Source organism: Stereum hirsutum, assembly GCF_000264905.1.
Source record: "Stereum hirsutum FP-91666 SS1 unplaced genomic scaffold STEHIscaffold_21, whole genome shotgun sequence".
NCBI classification, from domain to species: domain Eukaryota; kingdom Fungi; phylum Basidiomycota; class Agaricomycetes; order Russulales; family Stereaceae; genus Stereum; species Stereum hirsutum.
The window spans coordinates 698,046-715,949 of NW_006763151.1; the positions used below are offsets into that span (position 1 = coordinate 698,046).

Below are 17,904 nucleotides of genomic sequence, written 5' to 3' on the forward strand. Positions count from 1 at the left end.
CTGTGATCTGCAGAGATGTTTCTGTGGACAGGGAAAAAAGGTTGTGCGCGAGTCCCTGGTATGGCTTTCGAGTTTTGCAAAGGGTTTGAATGTTTGATTCGATTGAAATGTACAAGCAAGAATGGTCCACCAAAGAAGAATAACAAGTACAGGAGATACTATGGCATAAACTGGACAAAAATCTGACCAGAGAGTAGAGGCTATATACGCAGTATGAAGCATGCAGATGGAGCTGAACCCGTATCTTCGAACGACCCATGCACGACGTCAAGCCCTGCAAGCGAACCGCCAATGAGAACGACAGGACACAAAGGAATAATCAGATAAATATACGTACAATCCTTACATCGTATCAGGATCGATTCTCAGGATGTACAACAACGTCCGGTACAATCTCGCGAAGACTTTGTAGTAGCCCGGACGAGAGCGTGCAAAACCTGAACTGCATGCTCTGAATCGGAGACGCGGATTGTTGTCGACACTCGAGGGCTGCAAGCAGTCCCCGCCTCAGGGAATCGTCCGACTCCGTATGTGTGAGGTCGATGCCGAAGACTCTCACGACTATAAGTGCTGGGAAAAGTAGATGGGAATCGCGCTGATGGGGTTCGGCCTCCATCATGGCAGAATCAGCCTCGGAGGCACGGGTAGCAGTGCCAATGGCTAGGGCGTCGAAGAAATTGTTGATGGTGGGCGGTGACAGCACACTGTTGATGGACGAAGGAGCGGTGGCAATTGTCAGATCTTTGATGGCCTTGAACTCGTTAAAGACCCTTGTCCAGTGAAGGACCGTCTGCATATGACTGCGAATGGAGAGTGTCGTCAAATGGTCAAATGAACAGTGCCCGAGAAGCGATGGGACAATATTGTCTTCGGTAGAATGTCTTCCATTAGTGAAACTACATCGAAACTCAAGTTGAGGGGGTACAGGTGGGACGGAGGGCATGTGGATCATAAACGTGATGTTTTGGCCTAAGTCTTCGAGGGCGAGTCTCGTGCAAGATTCGATGGAGGCACTCACAAAAGAGTGGACGAAGGGCGACATCATGAGAAGGTCCTCTCTAGTGTCATATTGAGAGGTGACATTGAAGGATTGGATCATTGTACTGATGGGGACCTCTAGGCAGCGACGAACATCGGCGCACTCGTGCGCTTTTCCGGAAATATATAGCTCGATCAGGTGGGGAAGGGATACGATTTGAGGGGGAGGTGATAGATGAATGTTCTGGAGTGGTATCGAGGGAAGGATGTGGTTGAGATGAAGCACTCGAAGTTCCGACATTTGGTCAAGGACCGTGAGCAAGGTGGGCAAGGTGGGTAGATATGCCGAGTGCAGATTGGCACCGCGGTGAAGAGATACCCCGAGCTTCAAGGTAAGCAGGGATCGAAAGGGGAACGCCGATTCGTATCCCCAGTGAATGAGGAAATCGTGAAGCTCCAGTTGGCGCAATCGAGGGAAGCTCCCCGCCGACCAAATAGGTATCCCGGAAGGAGTAGCAAAGTCCGCTGGGGGAATGTCTATTGGTCTCATCTTCAGACTTAGAGTCTCTAAACAGTGCGCGGCGGAGGATACCACCAGCAAAAGGTCTCGTACATGGGAGACGCCCGCGGGGTGGAGTGGTACGACCAGAGAAAGCTGGCGCACGTGATGCATGTGAGCATTTAGTGTAGCTTTGTCGAGTAATATAGGATGAAGGAATACGATTGAGTAGTCGATATTGACAGGAGCAGTTTGCGAGCGCTCGAACATTACTTTGGTCCACTCTGGTCCAAGAACAAAGGAGATGTCCGACCACAACAAGGAGTGGCGCACTGCGATATCTCTCCACATTCGACAGACATGGCTCACGTATATCCATCCCAACCAAGGTCTACCGACGGCCCTTCCCTGATTGTGGATAATACGGGGACGATCGTCGATGGCGCGAAATATCGCTGTCATCGTTTCGTACGGAAGCCTCGAGATCAGAGCACGATCGTTTCGCACAGCGCGTAGGGATGTGAGTCGACTGGACAGCGCTTGAATCTGAGTGGTGAGAGCATTAATCTCAGCATCTATACCATCGGCAGAAGACAGCTGGGACAGCGCTGAGACATCGTCGTCCGCGTTGGTTTGGCCAGAGAGTGCCTGCATCGAGGATTTGAGGGATTTAGAAACAGAGAGGAGCCCTAAACCATAAAAATGTCGGCCAACTGACCAAAAAAGAAGCGACAGTACTAACTTACCTCAATAGCTCTATCCTGTCAATGCGATAAGTTGGTACGATGATGGTCGTCGGCCCCAGGGAAGGTCTAAGTCCTCGTTCAACTTCGTTGTCACGTTCCGAACGTGAGGCCGGCTATTGCCGAAATGTGCTTACGACGCGACGCGTGACAGGACGCGACTCCGACGCGACGACAGTTCATTTCACCTTCAACCAGCATCTGTTCGTGACCTAGCTTGCAGTAGTACTTCTGAGTCTATTACAGAGGGTTTTTTTTCTCGAACTCAGAGACATCTCGAACGTGTTTGTATCTCGTCGACACCACTCACACCAACATCACATCTGTTGTGGCGTTCTCTTCTTCTCTGTTCGACCGTACGAGCCTTTGCCTTATCCCTAAAACACGACATATCGTACGATGTCAGACGAAGACATTGCGAGGTATTTCTTCATCATATGATTCTTCCCCCGCATACTCACATTACAAACGTATTGTCCTTTGGTACCATCAGGGCCATCGCCCTAAGCCTCCAAGAGTCCGCCACAATCGCCCCCGGACCAGCACCCATCGCACCTTTCCCTGGTCCAGTCCACGGAGACGACGATGACGAAGAAGCTCAATTCCAGGAACAACTCCGATTAGCCATGGAGGCCTCCAAAGCCGAATCCTCTCGCCCTCTACCACGAGCGCAACCACAACCTGAACCCCGAGGTTCATCATCTTCCACGTCGACTGATCAACCTCCCGCACGAGAATCAGAAACTCCAGATCAAACATCGGGGACATCGACACCGACACCATTCTTGTCTGAGAGAGCGCAGATGGAGAAGGAGAGGTTGGCGAGGCTGAAAAGATTGAGAGGCGACTCTGTGGACGATGGGATGGGTGGCGGTGGCGGTGGGAAGCCAGAACCGCCGAAGAAGAGGAAAACTCCGGAGACGAGGGAGGTCAGGGGAGGGGCTACTCAGTCCAACGCTTCCTCTTCTTCAAGAGGTAGAAATGCGCCGAAGGGAACTGTAACGCAGGAAGAGGAGGTGTTCTGGGATGGCGAAGTCAGGCAGACGAGGAATAAACATGTTGATCAGGGGAAGAATGGAGAGGATGGAAAGCCTGTGTTTGGGTTGACGAGTATCATTGGCGACGTAAACTGCTTTGTCTCTAATTTTGTCGAATGAGATCGCTGATGCCTATTCCTGCTTTATATCGTCCACAGAAATCCCAGGTCGCGTTCGCCATCATCTCATCATACGCACTCCAACTCTCATGGATCTACGAATTCTTCGACCCAAGCACTCCCGTCGTGATGGTGGCACAACCCACTGAAGCAGAGAAGGGGCAAAAGACGATCAAGGAGATATTGCCGAATTGGATCAGGGTGACGCCGTTTTTGAGGAGTGGGTATGGGGTTATGCATATGAAGGTGGGTACATTTCATTAGATAGACGGTGGTGTTCGTTAACTTATTTCCTGCATGTTTATATTCCAGTTCTTCCTGGTAAGAAAATGACAATAATTCGGCAAGATGGTATGGCTTTTACTTATGGATTGAACGTTCTCTGAATGTAGATATTCTACAAATCTGGCCGTCTCCGCATTGCCATATCGACTGCCAACCTCGTCGACTTCGACTGGAAAGACATTGAAAACGTACGTCCTCACCTTCTCTACAAACCGCTCTTTAACTTACTTTGATCGTACAGACCGTCTGGATCCAAGACGTCCCTCAACGCTCGAAACCTATCCCACATGACCCTAAAGCAGATGACTTCCCCACCGCCTTTGAACGGGTGCTCAAAGCCTTGAACGTTGAGCCCGCGTTGACCAGTCTCGTGCACAACGACGTACGTACCCTCTTATTCCCACACCATTTCATCCCGAACCGGAGCTGACCTCGCCACTCCCTCTTTACGCCTGGCCTTTTCGACGTATAGCACCCAACAATCCCCCTCTCCTCCCTGCACCCCGGCTCCCTTCGCACAGCCTACGACTTCTCCCGCGTCAAAGCACACCTCGTACCCAGCCTCGCGGGTAAGCACGAGCATTGGCCACAAGTTCTGAGGGTCGGGGAGACGGCGCTGATGAAGGCTGTGAGGGAGATTGGGTGTGAGGTCGGGAGCGGGAGTGGAGGTGGGAAGAGGGGGAAGTTGAGGGTCGAGTATCAGGTGTGTTTTCGTACCTCTCCACTTTCGCCTCTCTCTCTTCTTCGTCCCTGTATTTGAGTTGCTTATGATCGATGTGAATGTCGTTGCATTTATTTTGGTTTTACGGATATGGCGGATGTTTGTTGGTATAGGGTTCGTCGATAGGAACATACTCCACCCAATGGATCAACGAATTCTACATCTGCGCGAGCGGGACGAGTCCAGAGAAATACCTCGACAAGACGAAGGCATCGAAGTCGAAATTGCCGTACCCGGATTCGATGACGATATTGTTTCCGACGAGGGAATGGGTTAAAGGGAGTGTGCTTGGGGAGGCTGTGAGTTTCCTTCACACTTACAGTATCCGTGCCGTTGTGCAAGGTTTGCTGATAGTATTTATGGCTTCGGGTTTGGTTTCGACGCGTTTGGATGGGTCTGGGTTGGTGTGGTTGTGGTTGCGGTTGTGGTTGTGGGACTGTAGGGCGGCGGGACGATGTTTTGTCGTAAGGATCAATGGGACGCCCCAAAATTCCCGAGGGAGCTATTCGGGCAGTCGAAGAGCAAGAGGGGAAAAGTGCTCATGCATAGCAAAGTGCGTCCCTTCTCTCCTCCCCTCTCCTCTTCCTTTCCTTCTTCCCGTCTCATTTACTCCGCCATCTCGTGTTCTTCGACATGAAGTGTCTCGAGGGCTGACTGACACACTCACACTCACGAACGTACTATCATCATAGATGGCACTAGGAACCTTCGAACCCCTCCCGAGAGGCAGCATACATCACTCTGGCGCCCCTTCCTCTTCAAATTCCTCCTCCTCAAATTCCTCCTCCTCCGAAGACGACGAAGACGAAGACGAGAGCAGCGTCACCGAATCAGAATCCGAGTCCGAACCCGAACCGCCGCAAGATGCAGAAGAATCGGATAGCGATCTCGAGATTGTGGAGGTGGATGCGCAAGGGCGGACGAAACCGTACAACGGCAAAGGAAAAGGCAAAGGAAAAGCTAATGCCCAAGCTCGGGGACGGGGAACAACGACAACGGGTGCAGGTGGGAACGGTAGGGGGAAGGCGAAGGCGAAGGAGGGGAAGAAGAATAGGAAGGGAAAGAAGAAAAAAGCAAAGGCGGTAGGATGGGCGTATGTCGGTTCGCATAATTTTACGCCGTCGGCTTGGGGGACGTTGAGTGGGAGTGGGTTTCATCCTGTTTTGAACGTACGTCTTCTCTCTTCTTTCTCTTGCGTTTCCTCTCCATTCGCCCCCCTCGCTCGCTCGCTTCCTGTTATTGCGCACTCGACTCTGACTGACGTGGTGTGGTTTGAATGCCCCCAGATCACGAATTACGAGCTCGGGATCGTCCTTCCGCTGTACTCAGAGAAGGATATCGAAGATGTATGTTGTTACGAGCGGCCTGTGAAGAAGTACGCGAAGGGGGAGAGACCTTGGGTACGTTTATCTGTCTTTCATCTGTTACACTCCCCTTTCCTGTCTTTCTACCTTTCACTCCCTGTCCCTCTTCGTTTCGCACCTTGCTGGACTTTGACCAGACGGACGTGGATGTTGATGCTTATTTCATGGGTGGCATAGATTCAAGAAGAAAGTGAGGTGTTGATGGCTATGGGGCATTGAGCTCGGAATTCGGGACACAACTCACTGAATACGTTCGACGCATTGGGTCAGATGTCGATGGTAGACTGTGGATTATGCTCGTTGGAGGAGATTTGGACGTTCGATGGTTCGTGTGCGGTAGTCTGGAATTGAATTTGAGTGATATGTAATGGGCCGACGGTTTTGCTGCCGTACGAGTCTGTTTGAGGCTCGAGTTCGACGATACGTACTGGCCATGGGGAACCTTTGAGATGGCATGCACGACGACTCGGCTTTGAATGTCTCGTTTAAATTTCGAGGGAATTGTAGAAAACCAGCCGGCCGTCCTTCCGTCTCAACTCAAGGAGGTCTACCTCACCCAAGTCATCGTCGTGCAGCAAGGCCATATCATTATAACTTACATCTTAGAGTACAACGAAACCGTCCATATATATACACCTCCTCGTTCCTACCATCGGGCGACCCCGCCGACGAAACAATCGACGGAGTCATACCAAACTGTCTGCAGGTCATTGCATATATAGATAACCGACGCTGCAGGTGGAACCAAGACGAAAATAACCCTCAACGCTGACGCACTGCACGTCTCCAGACCACACAAGAAAACTTCAACGGACTCGTACGTCCGAGTGATGATTTGACGCGTAGCACGTATGGGTCTGCAGGCCAAGCTCGGTAATTCGGCGATGAAGATATATGATAATCGAAGGTCTGCAGGTCGGGTCGGGCACGATAAAGGGTGGTCTGCAGGCCAGGTCGGGTATGTCAGTACGATAAAGGATGGTCTGCAGGCCAATACGGGCGGCCTGGAGACGCGTCCGGGACTGCGCGGAAGGCGATTGATGACTAGGCGACGTGGCGGGGTGGTCTGCAGGTCGACCAGAAAGTTTTTCCTTCGTTGCGTTTCATACGGAGCGCTTCGTAAGTTCGGAGAATATGAATGTGATTGTGCGCGACGATGGCAGAGCGTGAGGAAAGGAATGCACGGTGCATCCGTGGATGTCCGAGCTCCAGAGCGCGTTGAAGAAGATGAGAATGAGAAGTTTGGGAAAGGCAACGGCGCTCGTGGGAAGCGCTGGGATATAAAGATTCATACTACTACAAAATGCAGAGAAATATCGAGAATAATTGTTACGTTCGCTCGCAATACCATTCACTGGAAACGTCGGGAGGTAAAGGCGGAGAAGGATGGAGGCGGGGGAGAAGGCGGGGCCGGGATTGGCTGGGAATTGAGCGCAATGTGATAGAGCCGGGCTGTTCCGGTGCCGAGGTCCGGAGTGATGAGCCGGGGCGGGGTCGCAAAAAGGGACGGCTCTGATTGGGTCGGACGGGGGCTCCGGGGTCCAAATAAGAGGAGAGGGCGTAACTCCGCCTGTTGCCGAACCTCCCTTTTCTCCATCCTCAACAAGTCGTCCTCCTCGTCGCCGTCGTCGCTCGCAAAGTCGCAGCTGTCGTCGCCGTCGTTTTTGACGATGCTCTCCCTTACGCACCGCACGTCGCAGGCATGGCGCTCCGTGCACCATGCGGCCAAGGGCATGGCCACTGTCGCGGAAGGCAGGATTGGCGATACCAAGGTCCCAATGTCTCTCCTCGAGAAGAACGCGTACATTAACTACCAACGCATCGAAGACAACCTCGTCATCATTCGTGAGCGGTGTGTTTTTCGTATTTTTGTCGTCGTAGTTCAGGCCTGATGCGAGTAAGTACAGGTTACAACGGCCACTCACGCTTTCCGAGAAGATCCTTTACGGTCATCTTGATGACCCTCACAATCAGGACATCGCCCGTGGCGTCAGCTACCTCAAGCTCCGGCCAGACGTGCGTTATTCCAATCATTTTCCGGTTGACGTCGATGCTGACGAACGCGTTCACAGCGAGTGGCTTGCCAGGATGCTACTGCCCAGGTGCGTTATCTGCGTTGACCTCATCTTCTCCAAACGTTCTCGTGAGCGCATCTCTGACGTCACTCCGTTTGTATTACATTACAGATGGCTCTGCTTCAATTTATGTCTGCTGGTATGGACACGGCAGCCGTCCCCACCACCGTCCACTGCGACCACTTGATTGAGGCCCAGATCGGCGGTGTGAAGGATTTGGCACGTGCGATTGACATCAACAAGGAGGTCTACGACTTCTTGGCTACCGCTACTGCCAAGGTACGTGTTTCGACAGCACATCCTCCGTCCTCCGACATTTGTCCCATTCCCATCGCTTTCGACCCGTTTATACTCATGCTTCTTACCTCGCAGTACGGCCTCGGTTTCTGGAAACCCGGCTCCGGTATCATTCATCAAATTATCCTCGAAAACTACGCTTTCCCCGGTGGTCTTATGATCGGTACCGACTCGCATACTCCCAACGCTGGTGGTCTCGGTATGATCGCTTGCGGTGTCGGTGGTGCCGACGCCGTCGACGTTATGGCTGGCATTCCTTGGGAGCTCAAGTGCCCCAAGGTCATCGGTGTTAATCTCACGGGCAAGATCGGCGGCTGGACTACTCCCAAGGACGTCATCCTCAAGGTCGCTGGTATCCTTACGGTCAAGGGCGGTACTGGTGCTATCGTCGAGTACACCGGTCCTGGTGTCGAATCTCTTTCTTGCACGGGTATGGCCACGATCTGTAACATGGGTGCCGAGATTGGTGCGACGACTTCGATGTTCCCCTTCAACCACCGTATGGTCGACTATCTCCAGGCTACTAAGCGCGGTGACATCGCTGCTTACGCTCAACGGTTCGCACACAACTTGAAGGCCGACGAAAATGCTGAGTACGACCAGGTCGTCGAAATCGTACGTCCCGTCCCCTGCATCGCTCGTAAGTCGTATTGACTAACTTACTGTTCGTCCCTTAGAACCTCTCCGAGCTCGAGCCCCACATCAACGGTCCTTTCACTCCCGACTTGGCTACCCCCATCTCCAAGTTCAAGGAGGAAGTCATCAAGAACAACTGGCCCCAGGAGCTCAAGGTTGCCCTCATCGGTTCGTGCACCAACTCATCCTACGAAGACATGTCCCGCTCCGCTTCGATCGCCCGTGAGGCCGCCTCGCACGGTCTCGAGACCAAGTCCAAGTTCACTATCACCCCCGGTTCCGAGCAGGTTCGTGCCACCATCGAACGTGACGGTCAGATCGCCGCCTTTGAGGAGACCGGCGGTCTTGTCCTCGCCAACGCTTGCGGTCCTTGTATCGGTCAATGGGACAGGAGGGACGTGAAGAAGGGAGAGGCTAACTCTAGTGCGTCTCTTTCACGTGTTATCGCGTTTGGCTCTTGACTTATGTTTCGTGCTCGATAGTCATCACTTCGTACAACCGTAACTTCACTGGCCGTAACGACGCTAACCCCGCCACGCACGCCTTCGTCGCCTCCCCGGACATCGTCACCGCCTTCGCCTTCGCCGGCGACCTGACCTTCAACCCTCTCACCGACTCCCTCAAGGGAACCGACGGCAAGGAATTCAAGTTCTCCGACCCATCCGGCTACGAGCTTCCCCCTAAGGGCTACGACCCCGGAGAAAACACCTTCCAACCCCCTCCCGCCGACCGTGCTTCAGTCCAAGTCGCCGTTGACCCCAAGTCTGACCGTCTCCAGCTCCTTTCGCCTTTCGCGCCATGGGACGGGAAGACGCCCACGGATTTGCCGATTCTGATCAAGGTGAAGGGGAAGTGCACCACTGATCATATCTCGGCTGGTGGGCCCTGGTTGAAGTACCGTGGTCATCTCCAGAACATCTCCCGTACGTCTCCTCTTTCCTCTATTATCGTCTTCTTCGTACGATGACTGATCGTTTGACCAATTGTCGTTCAGAAAACTGTCTCATCGGTGCTATCAACGAGGAGAACGGCGAGGCGAACAAGATCAAGAACCAGTTCACCGGCGAATACGGAGGCGTCCCGCAAGTCGCTGCCCAATACCGTGACCAAGGCATCAAATGGGTCGTCATCGGTGACCACAACTACGGTGAAGGTTCCTCCCGTGAGCACGCCGCACTCGAACCTCGCTTCCTCGGCGGTCTCGCCATCATCGTCCGCTCGTTCGCGCGTATCCACGAGACGAACTTGAAGAAGCAGGGCATGCTCGCGCTCACTTTCGCGAACCCTGATGATTATGAGAAAGTGAGGCCGAGCGATAAGGTGACGATTGAGGGCTTGGAGAGTTTCGCGCCTGGACGGAATTTGACGATGGTGTTGAAGAGGGAGGATGGGAGTACGGAGAAGATCGAGCTTGCGCATTCGTTCAATGAGGGACAGATCGAGTGGTTTAAGGCGGGGAGCGCGTTGAACTTGGTACGTCCCTCTTCTTATACTTAGACTCGATGAGGGTGGATGAGGACGGCGTGCTGATCGTCTGTTCGTTCGTATAGATGGCTGCTAAGGCCAAGGGCAACTAAGCGCCTCGGCTTTGGATCACTTTTCCCAGTCCACTCGTTCTCGTTGTTTGTCATCGTCATCGTCGTCGTCGTCGGGTTTCTGCCTCTTACTCTCTCATGACTTTTACACTCTCGTTCCGCTTGTTTTCATCGCTTGTCTTTTTCTTCTTCTTCTTTCTTTTCTTTTCTTTATCTGTCTCCCGTCTCTCTACCTCTTCTATTCTCCTCAGTTTCTCTTCGAGTCTGAATTCGACACTGAGATATTACTGATCGCCCTCCGTCATTGTACATCGTGGTCGCCATTCCGTGTTGGTGGCCCGTCGTGGTGGGCCGTCGAGATCGTCGTCGTTACGTGTACGTACCTACAGTTTCTACAGACATACATACATACAAACGGACGAAAAAGGAAATGCGAATATGCGAAATCGTGTGTGGGCGTGTGCGTGTCTACTGATTCCTGGGGGATGGATGGTGGACCGTGGTGGGAGGGTGGTCAGCGAAGTATTCAGAGGGCGGGCGTATTTAAGTTGTGAGTCGTAGTAAGTATAGGACTTGATAGTATGGGTGTGGCCTTTCGCTTGGGACTTTGAGAGATGATTTGAGAGCGGATTTGTCTAGACGCGGTCGTTTGCGTGGGAAAAGACCTCGACAGACGACTCGGATGAACTTGAACAGAAGATTTCGCTCATTCTCGTGCTGGACTATCGTTCCTCTTCTCCGTTCATCACCATGTCCATGTCGCTTTCTCCTATCGCTCGTACCGAAGTCCGCTCAAAGCTCGCACAAATTCCAATTAAACGACCGCGTCTCGAACGACAAGCGAATGAGTCGTTGCTCGAAGAAATACAGGCAGACTGCCTCGGGGAGCCTTGGACGAAGACGCCTTCGCATCAACTCTCGGACGACCAACTACAGATCGTCCTGCGTATAATCATTGAATCTGTCTCGATACACCGCAGTTGGTATGAAAATTCGGACCGGCCGGATATTCTACAGGAAGCATACGCTGCTGAGCCGACGATCAAGAGGTGCATACAAGAGTGTTGGATGGACGGTGACTTCTCGAGGGTTAGACATGCAGGTTACTATTATTTCATAGTTCACCTTCAATTCTTCTCATGGTAACTTGATATAAATTTGCTCATAATATACGGACACCAGCTTTCTTGCGTAGACCAACACCGAGCGAAACAGCGTTGCGTTCACGAGACACGGCGATGCTAATGAGTAAATCCTTTAAAGATCTACTTCTTGTGTTCCTAAGTATATAAAAGAATCTTACGATTGCATATTAGCGGGTAAGGGCATGATACTTCATACAAGCATGTCTTCTGGTTTGTGTCCTGATTGATCATCCACTCAGCCTGGACGGCTCCCTATCAGGGCGATAGCCACAAGCAGCTCTACGAGACAATCTGCGGGATGCCGAAATCGACAGCTGCCTGCTCCCATATGCTTCGGGTCATTCAGAGTCACGGGAGTGGTAAGTCGAGGATGGTGGACGAGATGGCGGAGCTCGTGTTTACTATCCCTGTGAATCTGCAGAACGACCGTTACGATGAAATCGGTAATGCTTATTCCATTGCTCACCATGAACGCAATGCAGAAGTTGACCGTGTTGTCTTCTCTTTGTCATAGGCCCCCATTATCCCCCGCCCGATAAATCGATCCGCGACGTGCTCCTCCAGACCTTCGAGGAGCCGACTCGCCAGCAAATACGATATCACACGTTCTTTGGTTCGCTCTTCGCTGCCACGAAGAGCGAAATCGATAGGATAGTCGCAGAGAAGCCTGAGATGACCTATACCGAGCTAACGCATCGGTGGAGGATGTATCTGCGGGCTGAGTGTGCCAGTGGACGTGATGAGTTTTATGAGAGAGTGGTGAGAGATATGAAGGTAGGCCTTCCGTCTTTTATGAGATAGGCTCAAACTGTCTGAATCATGGAACGCCACCAATAGCTCGAAGAAGAATCCCTGTCGCGTGAGGCAGTGGAAGAGGTTTGGGTCGTTCCATGTGATGTCTTAATTATGCTTGCGCTCATCGAAAGGGCGATATTTACATAGGCAGCCAAAAGGACTGAGTCGTCTGGCGAAGACTGTATTCGAAGACAGGTGCCCGTTCGCTTCATTGGAATAGTCTTCGACTTGACGCTGATGAAATATTTTTGTGTTGTAAATCCTTCCTCACGTCCTTCAGGAGGAAAACAAGTCAGCAGATGAGGTGCGTGATAAGTTGCTTGACTGATTATCTAAAACGTTTATTCTGACAAGCACATCCCAAACCAGCTGCAACTCGACCTTACTTACTACCGCACAACAGATCATCTGGATAACCTACTCGAGTCACTCAGATCAGTTCGCGACGACACGAAGCCGAAACGCTCCGTCGATTTTATCATCTCCTTTGACGAATCTCAGGAACTATCTCGAAGACAAATCGATTCCAGTCCTCCAAAGTCTCTTTACGACGTCCTCTGCTCCGTCTTGAACATCTACGTCCATACGCCGTTCTTCATCCTGTTTTTGTCCAGTGTGCCCCACGTCTCTCGGAAAGCCCAGCCTTCGGGTGGTCGACTGTTTAGTTCAGCTCGTTGGGTTCCGCACGTATCACTTCATGCACCAATTCTCAAGATGCCGTTCGATTGTTCTCCCCGTCTTCCCATCGCACCGAGGGAGCACACCCTACAAGAGATTTCGAGAATCGAATTCATGGCACAGTTTGGCCGCGCGATGTGAGCTTTGTTCGGCGCTTACGCGTCCATCGCCACTAACGTCCTCTCTTCAGCTTTTGGGCGATGCTACACGGTCGAACAGGCCAGGAACTGAACGATATGTCTACTAGAGTAATCAATCTCGCCCGTTCAATGTTACTGGGCCTGCCGGGATATCGTCCAAGGACCGCACGACTGGCCGTCGTCGATGTTCGGCTCTGCCTCGAATACAGCCGCCAGAATAGTCAGCTTGCTCTTGAAACCCAGGGTGAATTGGTCATGCACCACATGCGAACGATCGATTCATACCCGGAACATCAACTTTGGTTCTTATCGGGTTTTGCGAGCGAGCCCATCGTTGCTGAGGTGTGTCCTATACAGCCCTTACCCACGCGAAGCTGGTTTTCATCATACCGGCATAGGCTGCAACTCGAGAACTGAACGATTGGAGACAGTCGGAAAGTGCGGTTCTGATCAATGTTCTGGACGAATATATGGGGTCAGGCATTTTGGATGCCGGTGAGCGGACTAGGCTCGTAGCTCGAGCTCTGATCACTGAGGCCTACGATCGGGCAACTCTACGATGCAAGAAGACCAACGATTCGACCTTGGCTTCCGGTTGTGGAGTCATCGACTTCGTGGAAGAGCTCTACAAAGAACATCGTGAAATCACCGAATCCTTCCCTGACAATATCCAAAGCGGGACTCCCTTCCGAGAGGCATTCCAGCACGCTCGACTTCGCATCACGCACTGGGTTCGCGTCAAGGACGGGCATGAGCTGAACACAGAGAGGATGGCGGCGGCGTTCATCCGAGGCTTTGCATTTATCTGCAGCTGTGGTTCCGACGACCCATTCGTCGACCTCGTCGCTCCGGTTTTGCTCTGGGATGTGAAGATTGGAGAATATGCGATGTCGGCCATTTTCTGGACGGTCAAGCCTCGGAAGACGAGTGAAAGTCGCCAGATCTCAGTCGAAGACTTTGGGTTTTTCCCTTCCCTCTGGAAGGCTGATTCGCCGACGGGTTCGACTTCGACGGAGGATAAGGCCAAGCGTCCGTATATCACCATCGTTATGGACCTCTCAAGTCCTCAGTCACTCGTCACCGACAAAGCAAGGAACGCCACCGAATCACCAGTGTCTATACCTCCAACGTCCGCCGTTCGGGACACCGTGTTTCAGCCAGGCGGGAGGGCCTCGCCTGTAAAACCCTCAGCGACAACTCTGCCAGCAACGGAAACTGGCCACCCTCGCTACGCAATATGCACATTAGGCTGCTCCGATACGGTCTTCGCCATTATCGACCCGGTGCATCGGGAAACGTACGAGCGAATACTCCACCAGGACAACTCCGAACTTGAAGAGCCCATCGAACCTCCATGCACGAGCGAGAGGCCAACTAGTCTTGTGGACGCAAAGCCAGCTTGGTCTGTTCAGTGGGAGGGTTCTGCGTGGTATGATAGTCCGGTTTTGAACAAGCGTTCGATCGTAGAAGCAGGGAAGGTAGAGAGCAATGTATTGTAGACCTGGCTTTCTGCAGAATATGGGGAGGACGGGCACTGTAGACGTCTCTGAACTGTTGTTCCATCTGTATTATAAATATGGATTGGTTAATATGGAATGGCATACACATTCCATCCCAACGTTTCATAGAACGGGTACCAACAGAGCGACACTCAAATCGAATCAACAAAAGCTCTTACATCCCGCCTGAGCCTCCTCACCTCTTTCACCATGCCCTCGACGTCTTCGGCTTGCTTGAGCTTCGCATGCAGAAGGTCGGTGGCTGTTGTTTGAGCTGTAAGGACCGAGTCGTTCGTTGCGTCTAATGTGATCGGAGTCAGGTTCAGGATAAAGGAGAGCGGGGGAAGGATGTTAAGGATGTGATGGGAAGGAAGGTAGCATACTGATTAATTGATGGCGGTCTGATGGGTCAACACTAGTAGAGGAAGGGAGAGGAAGCGTAATCCTTGACGCGAAGGTTCGTGTGCGGTGGTCTGTGAGAATCAGATAACGGTCAACGTCGTCTATCCGCGAAGGAGGATACAAGAAAGCGAGGCTCACCTCGTTCCAACATCTCCTCTACCCTGCTGACTATCTGTTGTCGTCCCTTGACACCCAAGACCGTCTCCAATTTCGCGACGGTCTCTCCTTTGCTTTCTCTCTTTGTGGATGAAGCGCTTCGAAGGAGGCCCTGCGAGCGAAGGATGTCTTCGACGAGTCGGTTGACGTAGGCCTGAGTTGAAGTACTGGCAGCATTCGTGGGATCGGGCATAATCATCCCATCGTTTGAAGAGACTCGAGCTTGCGTTTGAAGGGAGGAGTGCAGTTCCGGAGCAGTATGATGAATAGCCTTCGAGATCTGCGGTAGACATGACGATTATTCAGAAGTTTGAGCGTCAAAGGCTGTGAGTGACTGGGCCACGTACCATATCTATATGAGACAGACAGCCTTGTCCTAAAGCTGTGGCCCCGTTCGCGAGATGCTGAAGGTTTTGCTCCTTCTGATGCTGTATAGCATTTAGAAGTCAATTGGTACTCTCATATGAGTAGACCATTGTTGTGTAAAGGTGCCACGTACGAGACGAGCTATTATATCCTCTACCGAACTTTGGATACTATGCGTCGATTCCGGTTGCTTCGGGTTGTGTTGCATGACTATTGATGGGGATGGTCGGCGGTACACCAATTTTTTGTAGGCCCGACGCTCAGCCTCGGCTGATAATTTGGCACTGACGGGGCGGGTCAGCATAAATTGTAATCCTGTCGGCAGGAATCAGAACTTAGTACGTACCACCACTCAACCGCTCGGTCATCGTCGACTGTGACGTGAAGAGCGTTCGCTATCGACTCCTGGAGACGGCGTTGTTGGTCTCGTACTGAGCGGGCATCGTACGCGACGAGCGAGCGAGCGATGCGACTGTGGGTACTGTGGTAGATATGTAATTGCTTGACAGGATATCGAATTAGACTAAGGTCATGGAAGAGTGGATGCGTCGCTACATACTGTAAGAGTGTCCCGAGTCAAGGAAATGGGCTGAGATTTGCCTTGTGAGGAAGCTGGGTTGGAAGAAGCGAGAGAATCAACCGGATGGTACACCGCATTCTGGTGTGAATGGCCCCATTAGACGCATGTCGTACGAGTGGGAGGTGGTCTAGGCGAATTTGACTTACCTCGGTCGACTGTGCTCCCCTACAAAGACAAGATAGTATCCGAATCAGTAAAAGTAACCTGAAAGATCCCTGGGGAGGAGTTCTCTACCTTAGTCTCTGTAACAAGAGGTCAATCTCCTTCATTCTTGTTATCCGAATCTCCTCCTTCTTTTTCAGTGTCTCAAGCAGAAGAAGCACACGCCGTCGTCGCCCCAGCTCAGATTTCAAGTCATCTAGTTCTCGCTCTAAAAACGCAGCACATAAATAAGATATCTCAAATCAATGGCCGTTAATAGGTCACGTACGAGAAGCAAGGAGGTCAACGAGTTGCTCATCCAGTGCCTTTTGTTGATCAGCTGCAGTCCTTCTCGCAGCCATCAGATGATAGTCGGCTTTGTTGTACTCGGACCACGTCGGATCTATTTCTGCAAGGAGGTGTCTTTGTGTCTTCGCGTGACGAACTCTTCATCGACCAGGATGAGTATGTCAGTATCTCGGTAAACAATATCGGTGGCGCGGAGCGTCGATGCCCTGTGCACTATGGAGTTATTGTCCCCCACCTTTCGATCCGTGCCCTGACATTTTTAGATCCATCACGCCCTCTGAGGCGCTCAGCTATCAAGGCGAGATTATGAACGAGAGAGGGAGAATCCCTGCGCAATTGCTTCAATTCATCGAGTGTTATCTGCGGAGCACCTAGTTTAACAAGCTCTTCGAGCACAGAACGCACGTCTGAGTCGATGTCAGTGACACGGGGCTCGCCGAATGTGGCATCTCGTACAGACTGTTTGACTTTGGCGTGCTGATGATGGTGAGGTGGCATATGTCTGGCGAGAGTCGGATACCCCACTCAGAGAAAGACAAGTGGCGGGAAGAAAGAACAAGGTTTGAACAAGGTGGCGGCGCCTCCATGCCGCGTTGACGCGTCGGCAATGGCCATTGGCCAATCAAAGCCAAACAGCGGGACAAAGCGGAAATTGAAATGACCGTGTCTTTCTTTTGTTAGATTCTTTCCTTGCTTGTCCTTACGAAGTTCGATAACCAGTGCCCACTCTAAAATCTACATAAAATGGATGGAGTATACTCCTCCGGCCAGGCTAGTTCTGTGCCGTATTTTAAGTTGCCGTCAAACTAAGTACTTATCTGACAAGCTTCAGGAGTCCGAGCTTGCTGCCCGCCGAGCCGATTACGACCGGAGAATGAACGGAATGGTAGAGCTGGGAGGAGGAAAAGTCGCAGTCTACGGCGTATGTTCTCTTTCCCAATAGTAAGTAATTCTCACATAAGGATGCAATGTTTCGTACTGCAGGCCAAACCCCGCCCAGGTGAAGCAGGCGTCAGGATCACACAGGTCCCCGCCGCCCATCCACAGGAGTCACTCGCTATAAGATTCTTCGATGGCGGACTCGCACTGCGAGGCCAGTACATGTTCGACCTCTTCGACCTCCGTTCCAAAACAGCTCTTAACATGCCCGACGGGCTCGTATTCTACCCGCACTTCCGCCCCGGCCAGGTTCCTTTCCTTGGCCATGTCATGTCGTGGGAAGAGGCGGGCAGGATGGCAAAGAGCGACATTCCGGCGGGAGAGGAGCGTTTCAGTCTTCCGGAGGGGGTGGTTGTCGAGTTGAGGCGTCCGGGCATGCCTCCGTTCTACTTCGAGGTCCCGGTTAGAGAGGTAGTCTCTTCCGTGAATCCTGCCACTTCCATTCCCTTCTCCATGTGAGGCCAT

At 52.1% G+C, this 17,904-nt stretch overlaps 6 protein-coding genes across 6 annotated transcripts; 4 read left to right on the forward strand and 2 right to left on the reverse strand.

Annotated features, from left to right (window-relative positions):
- Positions 1-352: 352 nt before the first annotated feature.
- STEHIDRAFT_143007 (uncharacterized protein) lies at positions 353-2,268 on the reverse strand (the record flags this gene model as incomplete). The annotated part of the gene is made up of 2 exons (XM_007310783.1): positions 2,224-2,268; positions 353-2,166 (listed from the first exon to the last, which is right to left on the reverse strand). The coding sequence occupies exon 2, from the start codon at positions 2,129-2,131 to the stop codon at positions 353-355; it is 1,779 nt and encodes a 592-aa protein (XP_007310845.1). The 5' UTR covers positions 2,132-2,166; positions 2,224-2,268.
- A 389-nt stretch (positions 2,269-2,657) lies between these two features.
- STEHIDRAFT_68511 (phospholipase D/nuclease) lies at positions 2,658-5,923 on the forward strand (the record flags this gene model as incomplete). Its single annotated transcript, XM_007310594.1, has 10 exons — positions 2,658-3,344; positions 3,416-3,622; positions 3,769-3,849; positions 3,903-4,043; positions 4,134-4,364; positions 4,496-4,681; positions 4,825-4,939; positions 5,193-5,284; positions 5,450-5,551; positions 5,669-5,923. 10 exons carry the CDS (start codon positions 2,658-2,660, stop codon positions 5,921-5,923), a joined length of 2,097 nt encoding a protein of 698 aa, XP_007310656.1.
- A 1,556-nt stretch (positions 5,924-7,479) lies between these two features.
- Positions 7,480-10,251, forward strand: STEHIDRAFT_68582 (aconitate hydratase; the record flags this gene model as incomplete). Its single annotated transcript, XM_007310596.1, has 8 exons — positions 7,480-7,598; positions 7,654-7,762; positions 7,819-7,848; positions 7,933-8,100; positions 8,194-8,733; positions 8,796-9,177; positions 9,237-9,677; positions 9,749-10,251. 8 exons carry the CDS (start codon positions 7,480-7,482, stop codon positions 10,249-10,251), a joined length of 2,292 nt encoding a protein of 763 aa, XP_007310658.1.
- Positions 10,252-11,039: 788 nt separating this feature from the next.
- Positions 11,040-14,546, forward strand: STEHIDRAFT_172882 (uncharacterized protein; the record flags this gene model as incomplete). Its single annotated transcript, XM_007310784.1, has 9 exons — positions 11,040-11,268; positions 11,674-11,877; positions 11,949-12,208; positions 12,272-12,310; positions 12,377-12,430; positions 12,510-12,533; positions 12,599-13,044; positions 13,098-13,389; positions 13,446-14,546. 9 exons carry the CDS (start codon positions 11,040-11,042, stop codon positions 14,544-14,546), a joined length of 2,649 nt encoding a protein of 882 aa, XP_007310846.1.
- Positions 14,547-14,698: 152 nt separating this feature from the next.
- Positions 14,699-16,553, reverse strand: STEHIDRAFT_163121 (uncharacterized protein; the record flags this gene model as incomplete). Its single annotated transcript, XM_007310785.1, has 10 exons — positions 14,699-14,847; positions 14,930-15,019; positions 15,087-15,384; positions 15,452-15,532; positions 15,604-15,754; positions 15,817-15,971; positions 16,030-16,128; positions 16,197-16,215; positions 16,285-16,420; positions 16,481-16,553. 10 exons carry the CDS (start codon positions 16,551-16,553, stop codon positions 14,699-14,701), a joined length of 1,251 nt encoding a protein of 416 aa, XP_007310847.1.
- A 691-nt stretch (positions 16,554-17,244) lies between these two features.
- On the forward strand, positions 17,245-17,898 carry STEHIDRAFT_163122 (uncharacterized protein; the record flags this gene model as incomplete). Its single annotated transcript, XM_007310786.1, has 3 exons — positions 17,245-17,280; positions 17,333-17,422; positions 17,485-17,898. 3 exons carry the CDS (start codon positions 17,245-17,247, stop codon positions 17,896-17,898), a joined length of 540 nt encoding a protein of 179 aa, XP_007310848.1.
- Between the last annotated feature and the right edge of the window lie 6 nt (positions 17,899-17,904).